This window comes from Carcharhinus amblyrhynchos, chromosome 1, assembly GCF_965287045.1.
Source record: "Carcharhinus amblyrhynchos chromosome 1, sCarAmb.v2.hapA, whole genome shotgun sequence".
Lineage (NCBI taxonomy): Eukaryota > Metazoa > Chordata > Chondrichthyes > Carcharhiniformes > Carcharhinidae > Carcharhinus > Carcharhinus amblyrhynchos.
In genome coordinates, this window is record NC_137324.1 from 122,512,449 (window position 1) to 122,533,159 (window position 20,711).

The window sequence follows — 20,711 nt, forward strand, 5'->3', positions numbered from 1 at the left end:
AGAATCAGAAAGTTTTTTTTATTTATTAGTGTCACAAGTAGGCTTACATTAACGCAGCAATTAAGTTACTTTGAAAATCTCTGAGTCGCCGCACTCCAGCGTCTGTTTGGATACACTGAGGGAGAATTTAGCATGGCCAATGCACCTAACCAACTCGTCTTTCAGACTGTGGGAGGAAATGAAGCATCCAAAGGAAACCGACGCAGACATGGGGAGCACATGCATACTCTGCACAGTGACCCAATCGAACCCAGGTCCCTGGCGCTGTGAGGTAACAGTGCTAACCACTGTGCCACCATGCCACCCATAAAAGATATAATTGAGTTTGACGGATAAAACCTTTAAGATACTTTAATTTAAGATACTTGCACTTTTTTAAACTGTTGTATGAGATCATTGCTATATTTCTCAAATTCACACCCAGCTAATGAGATGAATATTTCCTCTCCTCTCTGTCTCTCTCTGTAAAGATCCCACGTGAAATGAGTTTTATCAGACTCAGTCACTTCCTTCTCAACCCAAGCTCATGATGCTAAACTGTCCACAGTTGGCACCAAATTTGCATTGTTAAGCCAGAGACATTTGCCATGGGAAATAGAAAAATATATACCTACGCAATTAGAATTTATCTTTTGACTTCACTCTTCGGTTTCTGACTGAGATGATTTGATTTGATTTATTATTGTCACATGTATAAGTATACAGTGAAAAATATTGCTTCTTGTGCACTTTACAGACAAAGGATGCCATTCATAGAGTACATAGGCGAGAAGGAAAGGAGATGGTGCAGATTATAGAGGTACAGTATAGAGAGCATAATACAAAGTAGGTCCATTCAAAAGTCTAATGCAGAGGGAAGAAGTTGTTTTCAAGTCAGTTGATACATAATCTCAGATTTTTGTATCTTTTTCATCATCATCATAGAAATCATAGAATCCCTATAGTACAGAAAGAGGCCATTCAGCCCATCGAGTCTGTACCAACCACAATCCCATCCAGGCCCTACCCCCATATCCCTACATGTTTACCCACTAATCCCTCTAAGCTACGCATCTCATTACACTAGGGGCAATTTTTGGCATGGCCAATCAACCTAACCCGCACATCTTTGTACTGTGGGAGGAAACCGGAGCACCCGGAGGAAACCCACACAGACACGAGGAGAATGTGCAAACTCCACACAGACGGTGGCCCAAGCTGAGAATCAAACCCAGGTCGCTGGAGCTGTGAAGCAGCAGTGCTAACCACTGTGCTACCGTGCAGCCCATATGGTGGAAGAGAGTACGTCTGGGGTGCGAGGTCCTTGATTATGCTGGCTGCTTTTCCAAGGCAGTGGAAATGGATGGGAGGCTGGTTTGTGTGATGGACTGGGCTACATTCATAATTCTTTGTGTTTCTTGCCGTCTTGGTCAGAGCAGAAGCCATACCAAGCTGCGATACAAGTAGAAAGGATGCTTTCTATGGTGCATCTGTAAAAATTGGTGAGGGTCATAGCAGACAGGACTTCCTGATGAAGGGACAGCGCTCTGAAAGCTCTTGCTACCAAGTAAACCTGTTGGACTTGACCTAGTATTGTGAGGCTTCTTATTGTATCATATATGTGTTTGACATATATATTGTAAAGCTCAGTGCAAGAAATAACCCAGTAAGGTCCCTTAAGTTAATAAATAAAGAGTTAATTTTATAGTAAAAACTCACTTGGATAATGATGCAAAACTTATTACCAAAAGGTTTAAAATGTACAAATATATCCAACTAACTACTAATGCAAAAACACCACATACAAACCCCTAGTCTCCTTTCTCCCTGCCCCCATTTCCTTCCCGACCTCCGAAACATGCTAAAAAAAACTCTGCAGAGTATCCTATCTTAAAACTTGGCCAAGTAAAAAGTAAAGTCAGAAAAAGATTATTTGCAAATTGTCCAGATGTTTGTTTATAGCTGAAGGGTAACTTTCCCCAGTAGCTGCTGGTATTGGGTTCCTCACTGGAACAGTCATTCAATTCTGCAGTTGTATCTGGTTGATTCTCTTTTTTTCTTGGAGAAAATGCGGTTGATTCAGAATCCTCCTTTAACAATTCTCAATTCACAGCAATGAGGTCTTCTGGTGAGTTTCCAGCTTTGATAAGAAAGATTTCAAAGAGAGTAGGGGTAAGGCTATTGCCCCTTCTGTCCCTTGTGGCTGTCTGTCTGACTCAAGTTCAAATGCAATATATCTTACACCCAAGAGCGAGGTCACATGATCTGTCCCTGATTTCAACCTCAGCTTATCTTAGCCACTGAGCGCTCTGTAGACTCTGAGTAGAATTTTCTAGCTGTTCATGCCAGTGGGATTTTCTGGTCTCACTGCAGTGAACAGAGATTTGGCAGAGTGCCAAGTTCTCCATCCTCACTGCAGCAGCAGTGGGGTGTGAATAGCCAGTAAGATCACACCCTATGTCTCCGTAATGCTTTTTGTGTCCTTTGCAAATGCAATATGGTAGCTGCTGTAGGTCAATGTCCATTGCTAAACAGAAGTGTTCTTTTCAAAAAGGTCAATAGAAATATGTATCTAGCTGATTAAATATAAAGTAATATTTATATAACACATCTTCATAACAAGTGAACATACAGCTCCAAAATAGTGGCTGTGGGATGCGTGCATACTTATGGAGTGAATTGTGCCCAATGGAACATTAGCTTGTTAACAAGTGTACAATAAATGTCTGCTGGAGGTATGCAGAGCAGGCAGATCTGACAACAGCAGTGCTATTTTGCACCTTAAAGCTGCAGCTAACATTGTTTAACCGAACACATAGCAGGAAGGGCACCACCACCAGTGCTATTTGAAGGGAACATTAACTACTTACAGGTTAATTGCTGCTTGATTTTCTTTCTGGCTGTTGCTATGATTCACCAAGTATCTTCTGTATCAAGTTGCAAAAGTCTACAGGGAGCGGCATTGTACTTTGGCTGCCTGTATCATTCTGCAGGAACTCTGTAAAACTCTGCAGAGACGGTGTCAAGTTTGGTGATGGTCTGCTGTGTGGTGTTGGGATGGCCCTAGCCATCAGTTATGTGGTAAGCCGCTGAGGAAAATTAGTATGAGATGAAAGAAGAGGAGAATGAAGAGATCAATGAGGAAGAGGAAGGGAGAAAGCAAGGTAGACAACTTTAATCTCCCTGGGTTAAATATAAATTAGATTCAGAAAGAATGTTCCCAACAGTAGGGGAGTCCAGACTTAGGAGTCATAGTTTTGAGGATAAGGGGTCAACCTTTTAGGATTGAGGTGAGGAGAAATTTCTTCACCCAGATTGTAGTTGAGGCCAAAACATTGTGTGATTTCAAGCAGAAATTAGGTATAGATCTTGGAGATACTCGAGGAAGAGGTGATCAGGATATTAAATTCGATGATCAGCCATGATCATGGTGGAGCATGTTCAAAGGACCGATTGGCCTGATTCTGCTTCCGATTTCTATGTTTCTATAAATAACTTTCATTCAATCCTGTTCTTGATCATGTTCATGTACATGTTGATCATTAGCTCTGTCAAGTAGCTTACACTAACACGTACAATTAATCTTTGATGGAATGGCACATAACTGTCAATGCTGTGCACACTTCCAGCATGTAGATGATATATTTACTATTTTGGAATCTCCAACTGCATGTAATAACTTCCTTACACACCAAATGGTCTCCATCCAGTGCTCAAATTCACCTTTGAAAAGGAGCATTCAAATGAATTCCCTTTCGTTGATGTTCTGATTGAGAAATCTTCCAGTGCGTTCTCTACTACTGTTTGTCCACCTTCGCTGGCCAAAATATGTTGAATTTCCATCATTCCATGTGCCCATATGATTGGCCTTATGGGCAATTGCGTGAATAGGGACTGATCTATTTGCTCAGCATGCTAGTTTGGTTTGAAGTGGGGCAATCAAAGACATCCTGCAGGATAATGGCTACACTGATTAGATCTTTGCTCGCTGTGTATTGTGCAAACTTGTGAATGGGCCTAAGGCTGCCATTTTGGTCCAGAAAAGTGTACAATTTACCTCAGATTACCCTGGAAGGGAAATATGTCTCATAAATTTGAGCAGCAGATGAAACTAGCCACCTCACACTGTGACTATGCAGTAGAAATGTGAATGGTATTCTCCACTAACATGACACTGCTATCAAGCCAAAAAGGTGTCCTGCCGATCACACAAATGAATAACCTGGTATATGAGTTTCAGTTCCAGTATGATGATTGGTATGTATGCCCTACATTCCAATGACTGACATATCATATTAGACAGGGCAAATCTTCAGCTATCCACAATAGGACTGTCCATATCCAAACAACAAAGCGTGTGTTTGCAAAACTCAAAATAAAGGGTCCATCGTGAGCTGTGATTCCACGATTGGACATCACTTGTTAAACAATCCTGATTGAGCTAAAAATTATGCTAACAACCAATATAATGTTAGCAGTCAGGTTCACAGAGTGACTCGCTCACCATGCACATCCAACTACCTGATTGTGTTACAAATGCTGTACTTATTTAGACAGCATGTTTGAAGAATCTGTTTATTGTGGGAGTTTTGGAAACATAATATCTCTGTAGTGCGGAAGGAGGCCATTCAGCCCATTGGGCTGCACAGACTCTCTGATAGCACATCTTCTCCAGGCCCAGCACCTACTCCCACCTTCCACCACTGCACATCAAAGAAATTCCAAGAATATTGCAGCAATTTCTCAAATTAAGCAGAAGCATACAAGGTAGCTCACAGCTGGCATAGAATCACTAGATATTCTTCAAAATTACGCAAGGACCTCCTCATTTGTTTAACTGGTTGAGCTAGTGGAAATAATCAAACAGGAAGTTGCCACCACTACCTGCTCTCTCCTTTTCCAATCATCAGTATGAATCAGAGGGGAAATACAGAAATTCTATTGCAAGCTATAGCCAGGTTTCAATCTGCAGACAGTCTACAATCCATATATTGACCTTAATGTGGATGGTTGTTGGATAGGATTGTAACTCCACTTTTAAATGCACAAATATCCATGCATTGTGGCTATAATCTGCTACGTTAAAAGCTTTCAACATAAGTGGCAATTTCCATTCAAGTTCATATAAACACATCATGAGATTACTTTTGGACTAATTTGATGTACTTCAATTGATAAACATTATGACATTTTTGGCAATTTTGACTTTAATGACTGCAACTTACATTGGCTTAGAAATTCTGAAGTACAAATGTTCACAAAATAAGGTATGAATGGATTATTTAACATGGCATTCAACTTGACTTTAGTAATGTGAAGATGTCAGAATTTAATTTTATGCCTTTTTTAATAATGACAATCTTCCAAATACATAGTACAAGATGCATAAATAAATATTTTAGTATGACTTAACAATTACATTTTATAACATGTTCACTTAAAATGGTGATACTACAATGCTGATTAGACAAATTGACATTACATCTGGATCCTAAGGTCATTTCTTTCAGAGTGAAGGTAATGACTGAACTTAAAGGAAACCTAATGAATTAACTTTAAGATATAAGAAAATGCAGAAGCACAGTGAGGTGAGCTGGTTAACAAAGAGAGGATTTTAAAATCAGAAGTTTATGACAATGGAATTCTGAGGTAAATAATGGGGAACTAGCACGGACCCTGTGAACTTATCAAACTGAAATTTTAGTTTAGTTATTTAATTTATAAAGACAACAAATAAGTTGGCAGTTAACTGTCAATCAGCTGCAGGTAGGCACCATGACCTCAATGTTAACTCTCCCATGATGGGCTGGAGAGCACCATGGGATACAGTTAAAAAGTGAGTCAGGCAGAATTTAGCCATAAACCACTGTGCACAGGCCTGTCACCATTTTTTACAGTGGTGGATATTGGGACATCTGAACATCCAGACATGGGAGAGGTGGGATGCTTACTAACAAATTTAAAATGGACTCCTACAGTGAGAACGGGAGCCCAACTTCAAACTAACTGCCGAGATCTAGGTCCATTGTAAATTAATTGATTGAGAAACTGCATTACTGTCACAATATGGAGTTGCTAGAGTGGTAGAAAGTGAACCATATGGACCTTAAAAATTAATTTAGAATCCTACGATGCAGAAGGAAGCCATTCAGCCCATCGAGTCTGCACTGACCACTATCCCACCCAGGCCCTATCCCCACAACCCCATGCATTTACCTTAGTTAGTCCCCCTGACACGAAGGGGCAATTTAGCATGGCCAATCTATCTAACCAGCACATCTTTGGAATGTGAGAGGAAACCAGAGCACCCGGAGGAAACTCATGCAGACACGAGGAGAATGTACAAACTCCACACAGACAGTGACCTAAGCTGAGAATCGAAACCAGGTCCCTGGTGCTGTGCCAAGCACTGTGCCACATTGTCACCTTAAAGTATTGAAACATTCTAACAAAGGAGAGGAAAATGCGTAAGCTACCAATATAAAGATGGAGAGAGTTAACTAGTGATAGCAGTGTAGTTTTAGATGCAGTAGGTTGTGCTTAATCAATTTATCGGATTTAATTTGAGGAGGTTGTAAATCTGGTGGGTGAGGATAATGTAGAAATATTATCGACTTGAATTTCAAAACCATATGATATTGTATTGCATAATGCAACAATTGATCAGGTAGATAGCAAACTTAGGATTGCCTAAGTGGCTGGGACTGAGTTTGAAATGATGATATGGTTGTTACAGGAGAGATGAGGGATGGAAAGTTTGGAATAAGGACTGAATCACCTTCTGGGGAACTAAGAAGCACTCCTGCTTTCCCTGGCTTTACAACAAAAGTTACATAAGAGTATATAATTTAAGAGTAGTGCCTCCCCAAACCTGCTCCACCATTCAGTAAGATCATGGCTAATCCGATTGTAACATCAATCCCAAATTCCTGCCCATTCCCAACAACCTTGTACCCTGTTGTTAATCACAAATCTATTTAGCTCTGCCCTAACAATACTCAAAGACTCAGCCTCCACTGTCTTCAGAGACTCACAACCCCTTAAGAGAAAATAATTCTTCTCATCTGTGTCTCCTGTGACCCCTTATTTTTCAAAAGTGACCCTGAGAGGGTGATCTTGAGCCCATATCTGCCCTCTGCAGGAATGGCAGCAGGGGTTCAAGATCTGGCAAAACCCGGAAGTTATGAATCTCACTGGCGAGATCACAGTTTCTGATTTTCCCTGCTCCTCGCTGGCGACATAATCAGGTTCCTATTCACAATAGGCATGAACCTGATTTGAAAACATTTGACTACATTACCAAAAGCCCCCTCACTGTACAATGAATCCAAGGCATATTTTCAAACCACGCTGATGTGATGTCATGTCAGCAAAATTTACAATAGATCCACCCAGACATGAACCTGTTGTGGGGATCCCTCCCCAGGGGCGTAAAGGTGAGTTTATCCGTAAGAACATAAGAACATAAGAAATAGAAGCAAGAGTAGGCCATCTAGCCCTTCGAGCCTGTCCCGCCATTCAATAAGATCATGGCTGATCTGAAGTGGATCAGTTCCACTTTCCCGCTTTCTCCCCATAACCCTTAATTCCCCAGTCTATCAGAAATCTATCTACCTGTGACTTAAATATATTCAGCAAGGCAGCCTCCACCACTTCAATGGGCAGAGAATTCCAGAGATTCACCACCCTTTGAGTGGAGAAGTTCCTCCTCAACTCTGATCTAAACTGCACCCCCCCCCCTTATCTTGAGGCTGTGCCCTCTAATCCTGCTATCCTTTCTAACTGGGAAGAATCTCTCTACCTCTACCCTATCTATCCCCTTCATTATCTTATACATCTCTATAAGATCCCCCCTCAGCCTTCTAAACTCCAACGAGTACCCCCAGGGGAGAGGGACATGGCTGGGCAGTTTCCAGTAGGAGCCTCATGGGGGAGGGGGAAGTCATTTATTTGTGGTGGTGGGGAGGGGAGTAGGCGTGGGAGCTGAGAATGTGCTGATGGCCATTTGTGGTGAAGGGGAGGCAGGTACCGGCATTGATGGTGTGGGTGGGTGGTTGTGGACGAAGGGGTCCAATGTTTGAGGGGAAGGGAGGGTGTTGGCACTGACTGTTGGGGGGGGGGAGGTGGTGGTGGTGGTGCATGAGAGCCAGCTCCAATTATTGGGTGTGACTGCCAGCTCTGTTTGAAAATAAAAACTAGGAGCAGGAGTAGGCCATCTGGCCCTTTGAAAGTGCTCCACCATTCAATAATATCATGGCTGATCTTTTCGTGGACTCAGGAGAGGTTGAATGCCAGCTCTGAAGTGGGGGATTGGGGAGAGTGGTGGCAGGTTACTTTTTGATCTTATCAGGATGCTCTTCAAACATGGCCCCTCCTCCCCCCCCCCCCCCCCCAACCTAGTGAAATATGCCCATCTGTTTTTGTGGCAGACTGTGGTACGATCTGAAGAGAAAACAGGCTTGTTTCTCTAGAGTGAAAACAGTGTTTTCCTCACTGGAACCAACACGCTGCCTTTTTTTGTTAAGATTTCAGCCCTAGTTCTAGATTCTGCTACAACATTCTCTCCACATCCATCCTGTCATTGTCCCTCATGATCTTAGATCTTGATCAAATTGCTTCTCACACTTCTAAACTCTAATCGATACAAACCTAATCTCTCCAGCCTTTGCTCCTAATACAACCTGCCCATTTCTGGTACTTGTCTAGGAAACCATGTCTGAATTGCTTCTAATGCATTTACACGTCTCTTTAAATAAGGAGACCAATACTGTACTAATTCATGGTCCTTCTAATCCTGGCTCTGCTTCCCCATAGAATGATGTGGAGATGCCAGCGTTGGACTGGGGTGGGCACAGGAAGAAGCCTCACAACACCAGGTTAAAGTCCAACAGGTTTATTTGGAATCACGAGCTTTTGGAGCACTGCTCCTTCATCACTCACTTAAAAAATGAGCAGCGCTCTGAAAGCTTGTGATACTAAATAAACCTGTTGGACTTTAATCTGGAGACTTCTTACTGTCCCCATAGACTGACCTGATATGAAAGGGACATTAGCTTCATTGTTCAGGCTGATGGTTAAAATAATAGTCCAAACCCAACTGCAGGCACAGTTAAGATTGTCCCTTTCAGTTTTGACCACTGGCAATTTGAAACAATCATGAAGGACCTGTCAGGCTGATAGTTTTGAGAGGAGTATTCTATAAGGCAAGATTTTCTACTCTCTAACTTTACTCTCTTCCAGAGAGGAGGATGAATGGAAGTACCCGATAAAGGATATGAGAAAAGTAGATATAGGAAAGTTCTTCAATCAAGCACGAGATTTAGGATACATTTAGAAGAGTATTAAAGGTAAAGACATTCAGATTATTTTCAGTAGGAATATAAAATGAAGGGTATTAGATGACAAATATGGCACTGAGCCAAAATATTGTGGGGACAGGTTTAAGTGAAAAGAGTTTTATTCAGTTAAAGGTGCCTTGGAGATGGCCATAGGTAGAGTATGATTGATAGTTAAATCCTGTTGAGTCTGACAGCGGATCATTGCAATGATGGCTTTTCGGAACCTGAAAGACAGAAGAAATGTGCATGGATATACTCTGGATAAGCAATTTGCAAAAATACCTTCATCTCGAAGGAAATAAACACTTACTTTTTATTTGCAATGACGTAAATGCAAGGATTGTAGAAAGTGGAAGACTTTGCAAAAAGCGGAGCCACAATTGCCATTGCAGGTGGAATGAGTTTTGGATTTCCGAAAGATGACCATAAACACACAATGGAGTATGGAGACCAAGCCACAAGGAACATCAAAATCATCACAACAGACATCTGTGAGAAAAGTTAAATCAAGTTACATTTCTTTCATCTGTATTCATCATTTCTCTTTTCCCCATTGCAATGCATCATCAAACAGAGTTTAGGAGCTGAAGAAGCCCTGCGCCATAAACTCTTTGAGAAGAAGGTGAGCAGTAATGGAAGGCTTAGGAACACAGCAGGCCTTGAGTGAGCAGAGTGGGGGGAGACGCCTTCAGTCATGAACATGATTGTGGCGAGACAGCAAAACTTTGAACTTTGACATCATATTGCCAGAGAAGTTGAATACAGAGAAAATACAAGGAAGAAGAATGGAGTATTTGAGTGTCTCAAATTAGCTGTCGGAAAACCAGAGTTGTTTAAAAACCTGACATTTTTAGAATGTTATCTATCAACTTAAATTGAATTTTAAAAACTTAACTGGACAATTCGGTTAAGCACTCCATTGGCTGGTGTGGCGTCTGATTGGATATTTCAGTCACCCTTGCATCCTTATGATCTGAGAGACCCTTGACCCCGCTGAACCTAGCTTGTCCTGACCAGTTCATGACCTAGGCAGACCGAACTGCCCACTCTGAAATCTGCTATGATCTGAATTCCAGCAAGGTCTTAGCATCAATCTTGTCGATTTTGAGACTTTGTACCTGCATAAACTCTGGAAAGGGCAAGAAGTAACAACATGCCATGACATAAGGTGCATGTTGAAGACTTTCTGATTGGTCATGGTCAGGAATGCATTCCCACAGATTCTAATAGTTCTACAGTCATTTAATGCATTGAGTGTTAATTGGCTGGAGTCAGGAGTTCTGCCCCTCACTCGATTTGAAGTCCTGGCTTCGTGAGCTGTCAACCAATATGATTGGCCAGCAGTACCGGTGCCAAGACTGGCCAGGACTGGGATTCCAGCAGTGCCCAGATTCAAAGTCCCAGAGTCCAGAACCAGTTAAACGTAGGGTTCTCATGGTGGAACAGAGAGATGAGGGCCAATTCATTGCCAGGGGGAGGGGGGGAGCGGCGGTAGGGAGATGCTGCAGTGGGGAGAGTTGGGTGGGATGTTATGATGGAGCAACAAAGGGGTTGAGGGAACATCTGAGGGGGTGTTCTTTAGGGGGCACCTGATGTGGAAAGAGGGCCAGTGAGCCAGCGAGGAGGCATTCCTACCCTTCCTATCAGAGGCCCAAGTAGAGTGACATACCGGGCTTCTCCTCTGCTTTTGTACTCCTTCCAGGAGGAAAATAATTAGCAACTTAGTGGCTTCAATTGGGATGAATGGGTTTTCCTCAGCCTCTCCTGCCCCACGTAAAATTGTTGGCTAAAAACTGGTGGGAAGACTGCCCAAGGAATTTCATGACCCCCTTCCACTGCAAAACTCCTCCAGCAGGGGACAAGGAAAAATCTGTCCAGAGCATCTGAATTCTGCAAGAATAACTTTCTTACCTTTGTTACATCTAGTTGATCTGACCAGTCCAAGGTTATATTTTGCAGACTCTCGTGGTGTGTAAATCTTTTCATTGTTTTTGACACATTGTAATAGCAGAAGAACATGATTGAGAGCGGTACCACAAAGTTAACTGCAATCACTGTCATTGTGTAAGAAACAAACAACCTGGGAACAAAGCCATACAATCAATCAGACCAATTCTCAATGTTTGGTTGAAGTTGTAACTCCTCTGAGTTGACATTTATGCCTCATGTTGCAACTAAATAATGCAAACTCCATGGAACAATACGGATCCACATTATAATAATTGCAGGTATTGGCGACCACCAGTTAATATAACAAACTATAAGCAGATAAATATATAGAGTACTTTCACAATGTTAACACTTCCAGATCTAGGATCTAGTCTTGCTGTAAAAGCAAGTACTCTGCATCGAGGTCCCTGTGCTCATTTCCCAGTGCACAATCTGGTCACATAACCTTAAAGGGGCCAGCTTCTACACACATCAACCTCAAATCTGAGCTCGACTAAATCAAAAAGCAGAAACTGGGAGTCAACATTAAAGAAAACTATTTTTCTTGCCCTTTCATTTAAATATATTCTCCCTACTTCTCATGCACAATCTGATTAAAGAGCTGCAGAAGATAAAGAACAAAAACAGAAACAAAACACTGCATTGTAGTAAAAGAATATGAAATGTTGTACATGAGAGAGAATGAGAGGTAGAGGCAGTGGAAGCCACACTGTTCCAATACGGACAACATCATTTTGCGCAATAAGCAAAAGCTCTGAATATTTAGGAACAGAATAAAGGCAAATTACTTGTAAATTTTACTCTAGAATTAATTTATACGGGCAACTAAATGGCTCAGACTTTGTGTTGAGAATGACAGCAAGGCTACAACACTCACTCTTATAATGGAATAAATTGAACAGTAATTTTGGAATTACATGCACGTACAGTGAAATGCAGAAACATGGAAGTTGTTGCCCATGTTGTTCCTCCCCAAGTACCTGCTGAAAGACTCACTATTGAAATCGATGCAAGAGTGTGACTTTGTAGTACCTACCCATTATTAACAAGTAAATACAGTAATGAGCAGAACTAAACCTCAGTATGTCAACACCTGTAGATGTGAGAAGGGACAAAAATGGATGGAGGGGAAAGAAATTATTTTACCCTTAAATGTTGAGAGAATTTTTAAGTAAGAACAATCCCCACAATAATATTTTCCATTACATGCTGTACTTGATTTTCAATGTCTGAATAGTGAATTTATCTTGGGGCAGGGTGGGGGGAGAGGGGGTGAAATCCATAAAACCACAGCATCCCTACAGTGCAGAAGGAGGCCATTCGGCTCATCGAGTCTACACCGACCACAATCCTTCATTAACATGAATATCATAGAATATCATATAATTCCTACAGTGCAGAAGGAAGCCATTTGGCCCATCAAGTCTGTACTGACCACAATCTCACCTAGGCCCTATTCCTGCAACACGACACCGTTTACCCTGCTAATCTCCCTGACACTAATGGACAATTTAGCATGTCCAATCAACCTAACCTGCACATCTTTGGACTGTGGGTGGAAACCAGAGCACCTGGCGGAAACCCATGCAGACACAGGGAGAATGTGCAAACTCCACACAGACAGTGACAGAGGCCAGAATTGAACCTGGGACCCTGGCGCTGTGAAGCAGCAGTGCTAAACACTGTGCCACCGTGCTGTCCTTAAGCTTAATATTGATATATAAAATAAACATTTTATAAAGAGAACAAATATAAAGAGAACATAATAAAAACAAACATACGAATCATTGTTCCTCCAATTGATGGTGCATGTAGCTCCTGTTGGGTCTGGAGCATAACTCGCCCAGCCCACTACTGGCATTAGTGCCCAGAACAAACCATTCACCCAGGCAACTGTAATCAATGTGTAGGTGGCATTGGTCATCCTCCTTCCTGTTGAAAATAGTTACTAATCAATGAACCACTTCAGCTGATTACATGACTATAGGCAAACCAACTAATCACTAAATACAAGATGACAATCACAAGAGCTGAACCACAAGATTGTAATACAACATGCAATCATTTGAATTTGTTCATTATTTTGTGTAATTAAAAATATGTTAAACTATTTCTCTTGAGTTTGGTGTACCTAAAATTGTAAAATTTATAAAAATTTGGTTTTTAACTATACCTAGCCCACAAAGCAAATCTTCACCTGGAGTGATTTGGTTACCTTGTCACCCAGGAGAAACAGGATACCCGTGATGTCTGCTACAATATTACACAATTATGAATCAAGACTTTACTTCAGAAGACAGCAGAAGTGGTAATTCAGAGCGTAAGGGTGTGAGGAACCAAAACAAAAATGTAATTATGTTCTGTTGTGGATATTGGCAACTGCTACTATGATGCTGGATGACTGCATATCCAGCACAGGTTATGGGAACCACACTAAAGAAAAGTATTGGAGAAGTTACTTCCTCATCATTCACTGTTTAATCAGTGTTAAATTCTTACTGTTTGGAAAATGAGTTGAAATAGACACGACTTAAAAGAAAGAAACTTGCAATTGTGTCATGCTTCTCAGGGTGGCATGGGTGTCAGAGTGATTAGCACTGCTGCCTCACTGCTCCAGAAACCCAGGTCCAATTCCTGGCTTAGGTCATTGTCTGTGTGGAGTCTGCATGTTTTCCCTGTATTTACATGGGTTTCCTCCCATAGTCCAAAAGACGTGCTGGGTAGGTGCATTGGCCAGTCTAAATTCTCCTTCAGGCCGGAACTTTACTGGCATTCTCCGTTGGCTTTGGGCGGGATCGTACGAACTTTGGGCAGATGTGCCAGTAGAATTCCACCCTCTGTGTCTCTGAACAGGTTCCAGAGTTTGGTAACTAGGGGATTTTCACAATAACTTCATTGCGGTGTTAATGGAAGCCTACTTGTGACACGAAAAAATAAACTTCGAACTTAATGAAGTGTTTCATTGGAATGTTACGAAGTGGAATTAGATACTGTGTTTGGGATTTTCTAGCCCCTTCCACCAGCAGGAGGGATCTTCTGCTGCTGCCAAAGTTAACAGAGATTTGAGTGGCATCCGCTGTAAGGAAACCTGCCATGGTGGACCACAAGATCCAGGCCCAAGGCACGTATGGCAACATTAGGACAGATGGGCAAAGGCTTTGTGAAAGAGATAGTTTTTAAGGGGAGTCTTAAAGGGGGAAAGAATAGTAGAGATGCGAAGAGGTTTCATTTGTAAATTCTAGAGCTTAAGGTCTTGGCAACTTGAGAAGATGGTGATGAGCCTGCCTTCTTGAACTGCTGCAGTCCAGTCATGGTGTCAGCAATTCCACAGTGCAACCAGCAAGAGTCATAGTAGAGTGACTAAAAGCAAGAAAGGTTAGGTAGCAGAGTAAACGGGGTTATATATATCTCAGAGGGTTTGGGGACTGAAGGAGAGTACAAAGATTGGGAAGGGTGCAGCCATGGAGGGATGTGGGCAGCATGGTGGCATAGTGGTTAGCACTGCTGCCTCACAACACCAGGGACCCAGGTTCAATCCTGGCCTTGGGTCACTGTGTGGAGATTGCACATTCTCCCCATGTCTGCATGGGTTCTCTCAAGTTTTCCAGTTTTCCCCCACAGTCTAAAGATGTGTAGATTGGGTTGATTGACCATGATAAATAGCTCCTTAGTGTCAAGGGGATTAACAGGGTAAATATTTGAGTTATGAGGATAGGGCATTGGTGGGATTGTTGTTGGTGCAGATGGGCTGAATGGCCTCTTTCTGCATTGTAGGGATTCTATGATTATATGATTTGGAAGCAAGGATGAGAATTTTAAATTTAAAGGTTTGATTGTGGGAGTCAATGCAGGCAAGCAAGAAAAGGGGTATTGGGTGAGTAGGACTAGGGGCAGGTTCGGACAAAGGAGAGCAGAGTTTTGGTGGCCTGAAGATAATGGAGGAGAGAGGCATGATAGGCCTATCAGGTATGCATTGGAATCGTCAAGTCTGAAGATGACATGCAACAGTCCCATTGTGCTCACTGCATTGTGCTGGGGAAATGACAACGTGTGATCCTATGTTTGGGATTTCCCCATGCAGTAAATTTCTCACCACAGCTGAGCTTTTTGGGGGAAAAAAACTGAAAGGAAAACAGACATGTTCCTCACAGGAAGGGAAAGAAAATTGGTGTGATCATTCAATTTCAACCATTCTCTCAAATCCCAGAAGCTGTACTGAAAGAGATCTGTGATCAATCCCTCAGCCACGGGCTTCACCCTCAGGTGCCTGAACAGCACAAGAAACCAGCAAATTGGGACAAATAGGGAAAGAGGAGAACCAAACTTTAAGACTTCATCTGTGATCCCTACTATATCTCTCTGTTCAACTGTTATTACTGGATCATTCTCCAACCTCGCCTGTAGCTGGGATTCTCCGGTCCGGCTGCAGTGGATGGAGATTGGCTGAGCACCAAATTCTCAATTCTCAGTGGCTGTGGTAGCAGGGTGCCTGACATTGGAGAATTCCAGCCTGTGTTCATATCCCTGTTTCAAAATGCAGGGATGTAAGCATTCATGGGATGTAAGCATTGCTGGAAAAGCCAATATTTATGACCTATCCTTAATTGCCCTTGAGAAGATAGTGGTGAGTCTGCCTTCTCAAACTGCTGCAGTCCACATGGTGTAGACAATTCCACAGTGCAACCAGGATTTTGACACAGATAAAGAACGAAAATGTTAAGGAATTCACGTCAATGTCAATAGCTTGACTATTCCATATGATATCGCTTTACCTATTTCAGGCTTACTGATCGTCAGGTATCGGTCAATAGCTACCACAGTGAGTAACCCAATACTCGCCATCCCAAAAAAGATATTTAGAGCTGCATAAGCCTGAAAAATAAAATCAGACACCAGTTAAATAGTCACAGAAATGAATGCAGTGTAATAAAAATAATTGTTTGGACATTGTGGGCGTTGATCTCCTTTAGATGATGCACCAAAATGACTTTTAGGAGAAGCATGTGGCGCAGTGGTTAACATTGCTGCCTCACAGCGCCAGGAACCCAGGTTCGATTCCAGCATTGGGTGACTGTCTATGTGGAATTTGCACGTTCTCCCCATGTGTGTATAGACATCCTCCAGATGCTTTGAGTTCCTCCCACATTCCAAATATGTGCAGGTTAGGTGGATTAGCTGTACAAATACATGGGGATAGGGATAGGGCCTGGGTAGGATGCGTTGTTGAAGAGTCAGTGCAGACTTGATGGGCCAGATGGCCTTCTATGCACTGGACGAATGCTATGACTTCCTTCTGGTTGTTCCGCTATTTCAGAGGGATGTTAAGGCTCTTATGCCTTAGAAAGTATGGAGATCATCCAAAGTTCCTCAGATACTCTATTCTATGTTGAGTCATGGAGATTTACAGCATGGAAACATGCCTTTCAGCCCAACTTGTCCATGCCAGCCCCTTTTTCAACCATTAAGCTAGTCCCAATTGCCCACGTTTGGTCCATATCCCTCTATACCCATCTTACCCATGTAATTGTCTAAACACTTTATAAAAAACAAAATTGCACCCTCCTTACTACTACTTCTGGCAGCTTCTCCCAGACACTTACCACCCTCTGTGTGTGAAAGAATTGCCCCTCTGGACCCTTTTGTATCTCTCCCCTCCCACTTAAACTTATGCGCTCTAGTTTTAGACTCCCCTACCTTTGGAAAAAGATACTGACTAGCTAGCTGATCTATGCCCATCATTACTTTATGGACGTTTGTAAGATCACCCCTCAGCCTCCTACACTTTAGGGAAACAAGTCCCAATCTAGCCAGCCTTTCCTTATATCTCAAATCATCAGGTCCCGGTAGCATCCTAGTAAATTTTTTCAGCACTCTTTCTAGTTTAATAATATCCTTTCTATAATAGGGTGACCAGAACTGCACACAGTATTCCAATTGTGGCCTTACCAATGTCTTGTACAACTTCAACATGATGTCCCAACTCTTGTATTTAATGTTCTGACCAATAAAACCAAGCATGGCAAATGCCTTCTTCACCACTCTGTTCAATTGTGACTGCACTTTCAAGGAGCTATGAACCATGTACTCCTAGATTTCTTTGTTCTATAATTCTTCCTAAAGCTTGACCATTTACTGAGTAAGTTCTGCCCTGGTTTGATCGTCTAAGATGCATCACCTCGCATTTATCTAAATTAAACTCCATCTGCCATTTGTCAGCCTATTGGCCCAATTGATCAAGATCCTGTTGCACTTTGCTGCAGGTAGTCAGGTCAGGTGGGGTTGGGCCAGAGGGTAGTAAGGGGATCGGAGTTGTCAGGGGGTCAAGGGGTTGGTTGGCAGGGGTCAAGGGTGTAGTCGGGGCGTTAGAGATAGGATCGGGGTTCAAATGGAGAGATTGGGGTCAGTGTGTAGTTGTTAAGTGTTAGATTAAATTTCAATCTGTCCATGATTTCGCAGAGCCCTTGGAAATGTCCTAAGCATCTGATTCATGGAGGATCCCATGGAGCAAGGGAACTGCCCATTGGAAATTCAAACTTCCCAGGCAATTCCCATGAAGGTTTGCGCATCATGGCTTCCACAAGGTCCTGATGCGTTTCTTTGCTCAGGATACGTTCAGTCTCCAACCATCCAGAGACAGGGTAATTTGGCCCATAACTTTCACAAGGACGCTAGCATTTTCACAATTATTCAGAAGAGAATGGCTGGTATTCATTCATGCATTTTAATTTGTAGGACAGTACTGCTGCCTCAGAGCTCCAGGGACCTGGGTTCAAAACTGGCTCCTGGAGGAAACCCACCAGTTTACATTCCTCTTGTGCCTAGTGGGTTTCCTCCAGGAGCTCTTGTTTCTTTCCCACAGTCAGATGTACAGTTAAGTGGATTGGTCATGCGAAATCAATTTTCAAAAGTGTGTGGGTTAAATGGATTAGCAATGGGAAATGTGTGGGGTTACAGGGATAGGGCAAAGGAAAGGATCTGGGGGTGATACTCTGTCAGAGAGTCAGTGCAGACTCAGTGGGCTGAATGACTTCTTCTGCACTATGGGGGTTGTATATATGAAAATCATTTTCTCCCTCACTTGTCCGATCACTGTTATCAGATATTGGTGAGGTGGTGGCCTGGTGGTATTATTGCTAGACTATTAATCTAGAAACTCAGCTAATGTTCTAGGGCTTTGGTTCAAATTCCACCATGGCAGATGATGGAATTTGAATTCAATAAAAAAAATCTGGAATTAGGAGTCTACTGATGACCATGAAACTATTGTTGATTGTCAAAAAGGCCATCTGGTTCACTAATGTCCTTTAGGGAAGAAAATCTGCCATCCTTACCTGGTCTGGCCTGTATGTGACTTGAGAGCCACAGCAATGTGGTTGACTCTCAACTGCCCTCTGAACAAGGGCAACTAGAGATGGGTAATAAATGCTGGCCAGCCAACGACATAAGAACATAAGAACATAAGAAATAGGAGCAGGAGTAGGCCATCTAGCCCTTCGAGCCTGCCCCGCCATTCAATAAGATCATGGCTGATCTGTCGTGGCTCAGTTCCACATTCCCGCCCTCTCCCCATAACCCTTAATCCCCTCTCTTATCAAAAACCCATCAACCCGCATCTTAAAAATATTTAGCGAGGCAGCCTCCACCACCTCAACGGGCAGAGAATTCCAGAGATTCACCACCCTTTGAGTGAAGAAGTTCCTCCTCAACTCCGTTCTAAACCGCTCCCCCCCTTTATCTTGAGGCTGTGCCCCCTAGTCCTACTGTCCTTTCTGATCGGGAAGAGTCTCTCCACCTCTATCCTATCCATCCCATTCATCATCTTATATGTCTCAATGAGATCTCCCCTCATTCTTCTAAACTCTAACGAGTACAAGCCTAGTTTATTCAGCCTCTCCTCATAGCTCAACCCCCTCAACTCCGGTATCAGCCTAGTAAACCTCCTCTGCACTCCCTCCAAGGCCAAAATATCCTTGCGTAAGTACGGCGCCCAAAACTGCACACAGTACTCCAGCTGCGGCCTCACCAATGCCCTATACAGCTGCAGCAAGACCTCCCTACTTTTATATTCAATCCCCCTCGCTATGAAGGCCAGCATCCCATTCGCCTTCCTGACCACCTGCTGCACCTGCAGGTTAAAAAAAGTCAAAAATCAAATTTATAAACTCTTGTGAAAAAGATAATTATACATGTCTTTTTCACTTAAGGATTGGATTCAATGCACTTTTGTTTAAATTCAGTGGAATATTTTGCTTTGGATTGGTTGGTAATATTTAGATTTAATTTTCTGGAGGAACTAGGGACAGCAGGAGAAGAAGAGGGTTGCCAAAACAATTCTGCGAGGAGGGAACTGGAATAATGAAGAGAATTGAATACATTTTACAAATAACATAGAGATTTTTTTTTCTACTTCATGTTAAAAATGCATTTGTGTTAGTGAACTGACCTGACAACCCGAATGGCCAAACTTCCAGCTGCCATGTATATCTGATGCAGCTGACATTGGGTAGCCAATGGCGCTCACCCCAATGTCAGTGAAAGCCAGGTTCACGATAATTGCGTTGGTTGCTGTACGAAACTCTTTGAACTTAACAAACATTATTAACACTATTATGTTGCTGAGTAGACTTAACACTCCTGCAATGAAACACAATGTTAAGTTTCTCATTAACATTTCCACTGTTACCGAAATAATCATCATACTTAAGATTTGCGTAGCTGCAGTTTATATATTGTAAACAGGGAAAAGGAAAAATGCAGTTGATTTTCTGACACAATCTTCAACTTATTGTTATTATGACAATCTCATAAACGTGTACAACCATTTCCTTCAATTCATTCCTATGTAATCAAAATTTAGGTTGGCTAAGTTTCATCATTGGACCAAAGTAAAAAAAATTCAATTGAATACGTTTTAGCATCTTAAGCTGCAATATATTTCAAAATATGTAACAATTATTTTGTTTACTGTCCATATGTAATTTTAAACAAATACCTGCAGTTATCAAATAAGTTGCAACAATGTAATGCTCGTTCTGAGAGAAGACAGATTTGGATTCCACTTCATTGGTGTCTCTGAAGGTAGTATTCCAAAATAGAGTGTCTGAAGCATTTTCCATATCGTAGTGGTTAGAAAACACTTGCGATTCCAAAGTGAAACTAAGTGAAATTCTGGTTTTATCTATTCAAGGAGTAAAATTGGAAACAAAAGCTTGTCTCCAGCCCACAAAGACTCTCTCACTGTGGCCGCCACAAGGTTATTTAGATCAACTAGTGAAAGGGATTTAAAAGTTGGAACTCAAACTCCTTGTAACTTGAACAATGAGCTCCATAGATCTGGTACTTTTGTATGCAGAGAATTACTCGAACGAGATTTAAGTCACATGGAGCTCTTTTCTTCTTAATAAATGAATTGCACTTCCAACACCCTTCCTGTGTAGGAGCATG

General features: G+C 42.1%; 1 protein-coding gene across 1 annotated transcript; it reads right to left on the reverse strand.

Moving 5' to 3' along the window:
* Window positions 1–8,376: 8,376 nt before the first annotated feature.
* On the reverse strand, window positions 8,377–20,507 carry rrh (retinal pigment epithelium-derived rhodopsin homolog). Its single transcript, XM_080199288.1, has 7 exons — window positions 20,260–20,507; window positions 19,711–19,901; window positions 16,040–16,139; window positions 13,049–13,199; window positions 11,229–11,397; window positions 9,628–9,806; window positions 8,377–9,541 (listed from the first exon to the last, which is right to left on the reverse strand). The coding sequence occupies exons 1-7, from the start codon at window positions 20,381–20,383 to the stop codon at window positions 9,436–9,438; spliced, it is 1,020 nt and encodes a 339-aa protein (XP_080055414.1). The 5' UTR covers window positions 20,384–20,507; the 3' UTR covers window positions 8,377–9,435.
* Window positions 20,508–20,711: the final 204 nt, after the last annotated feature.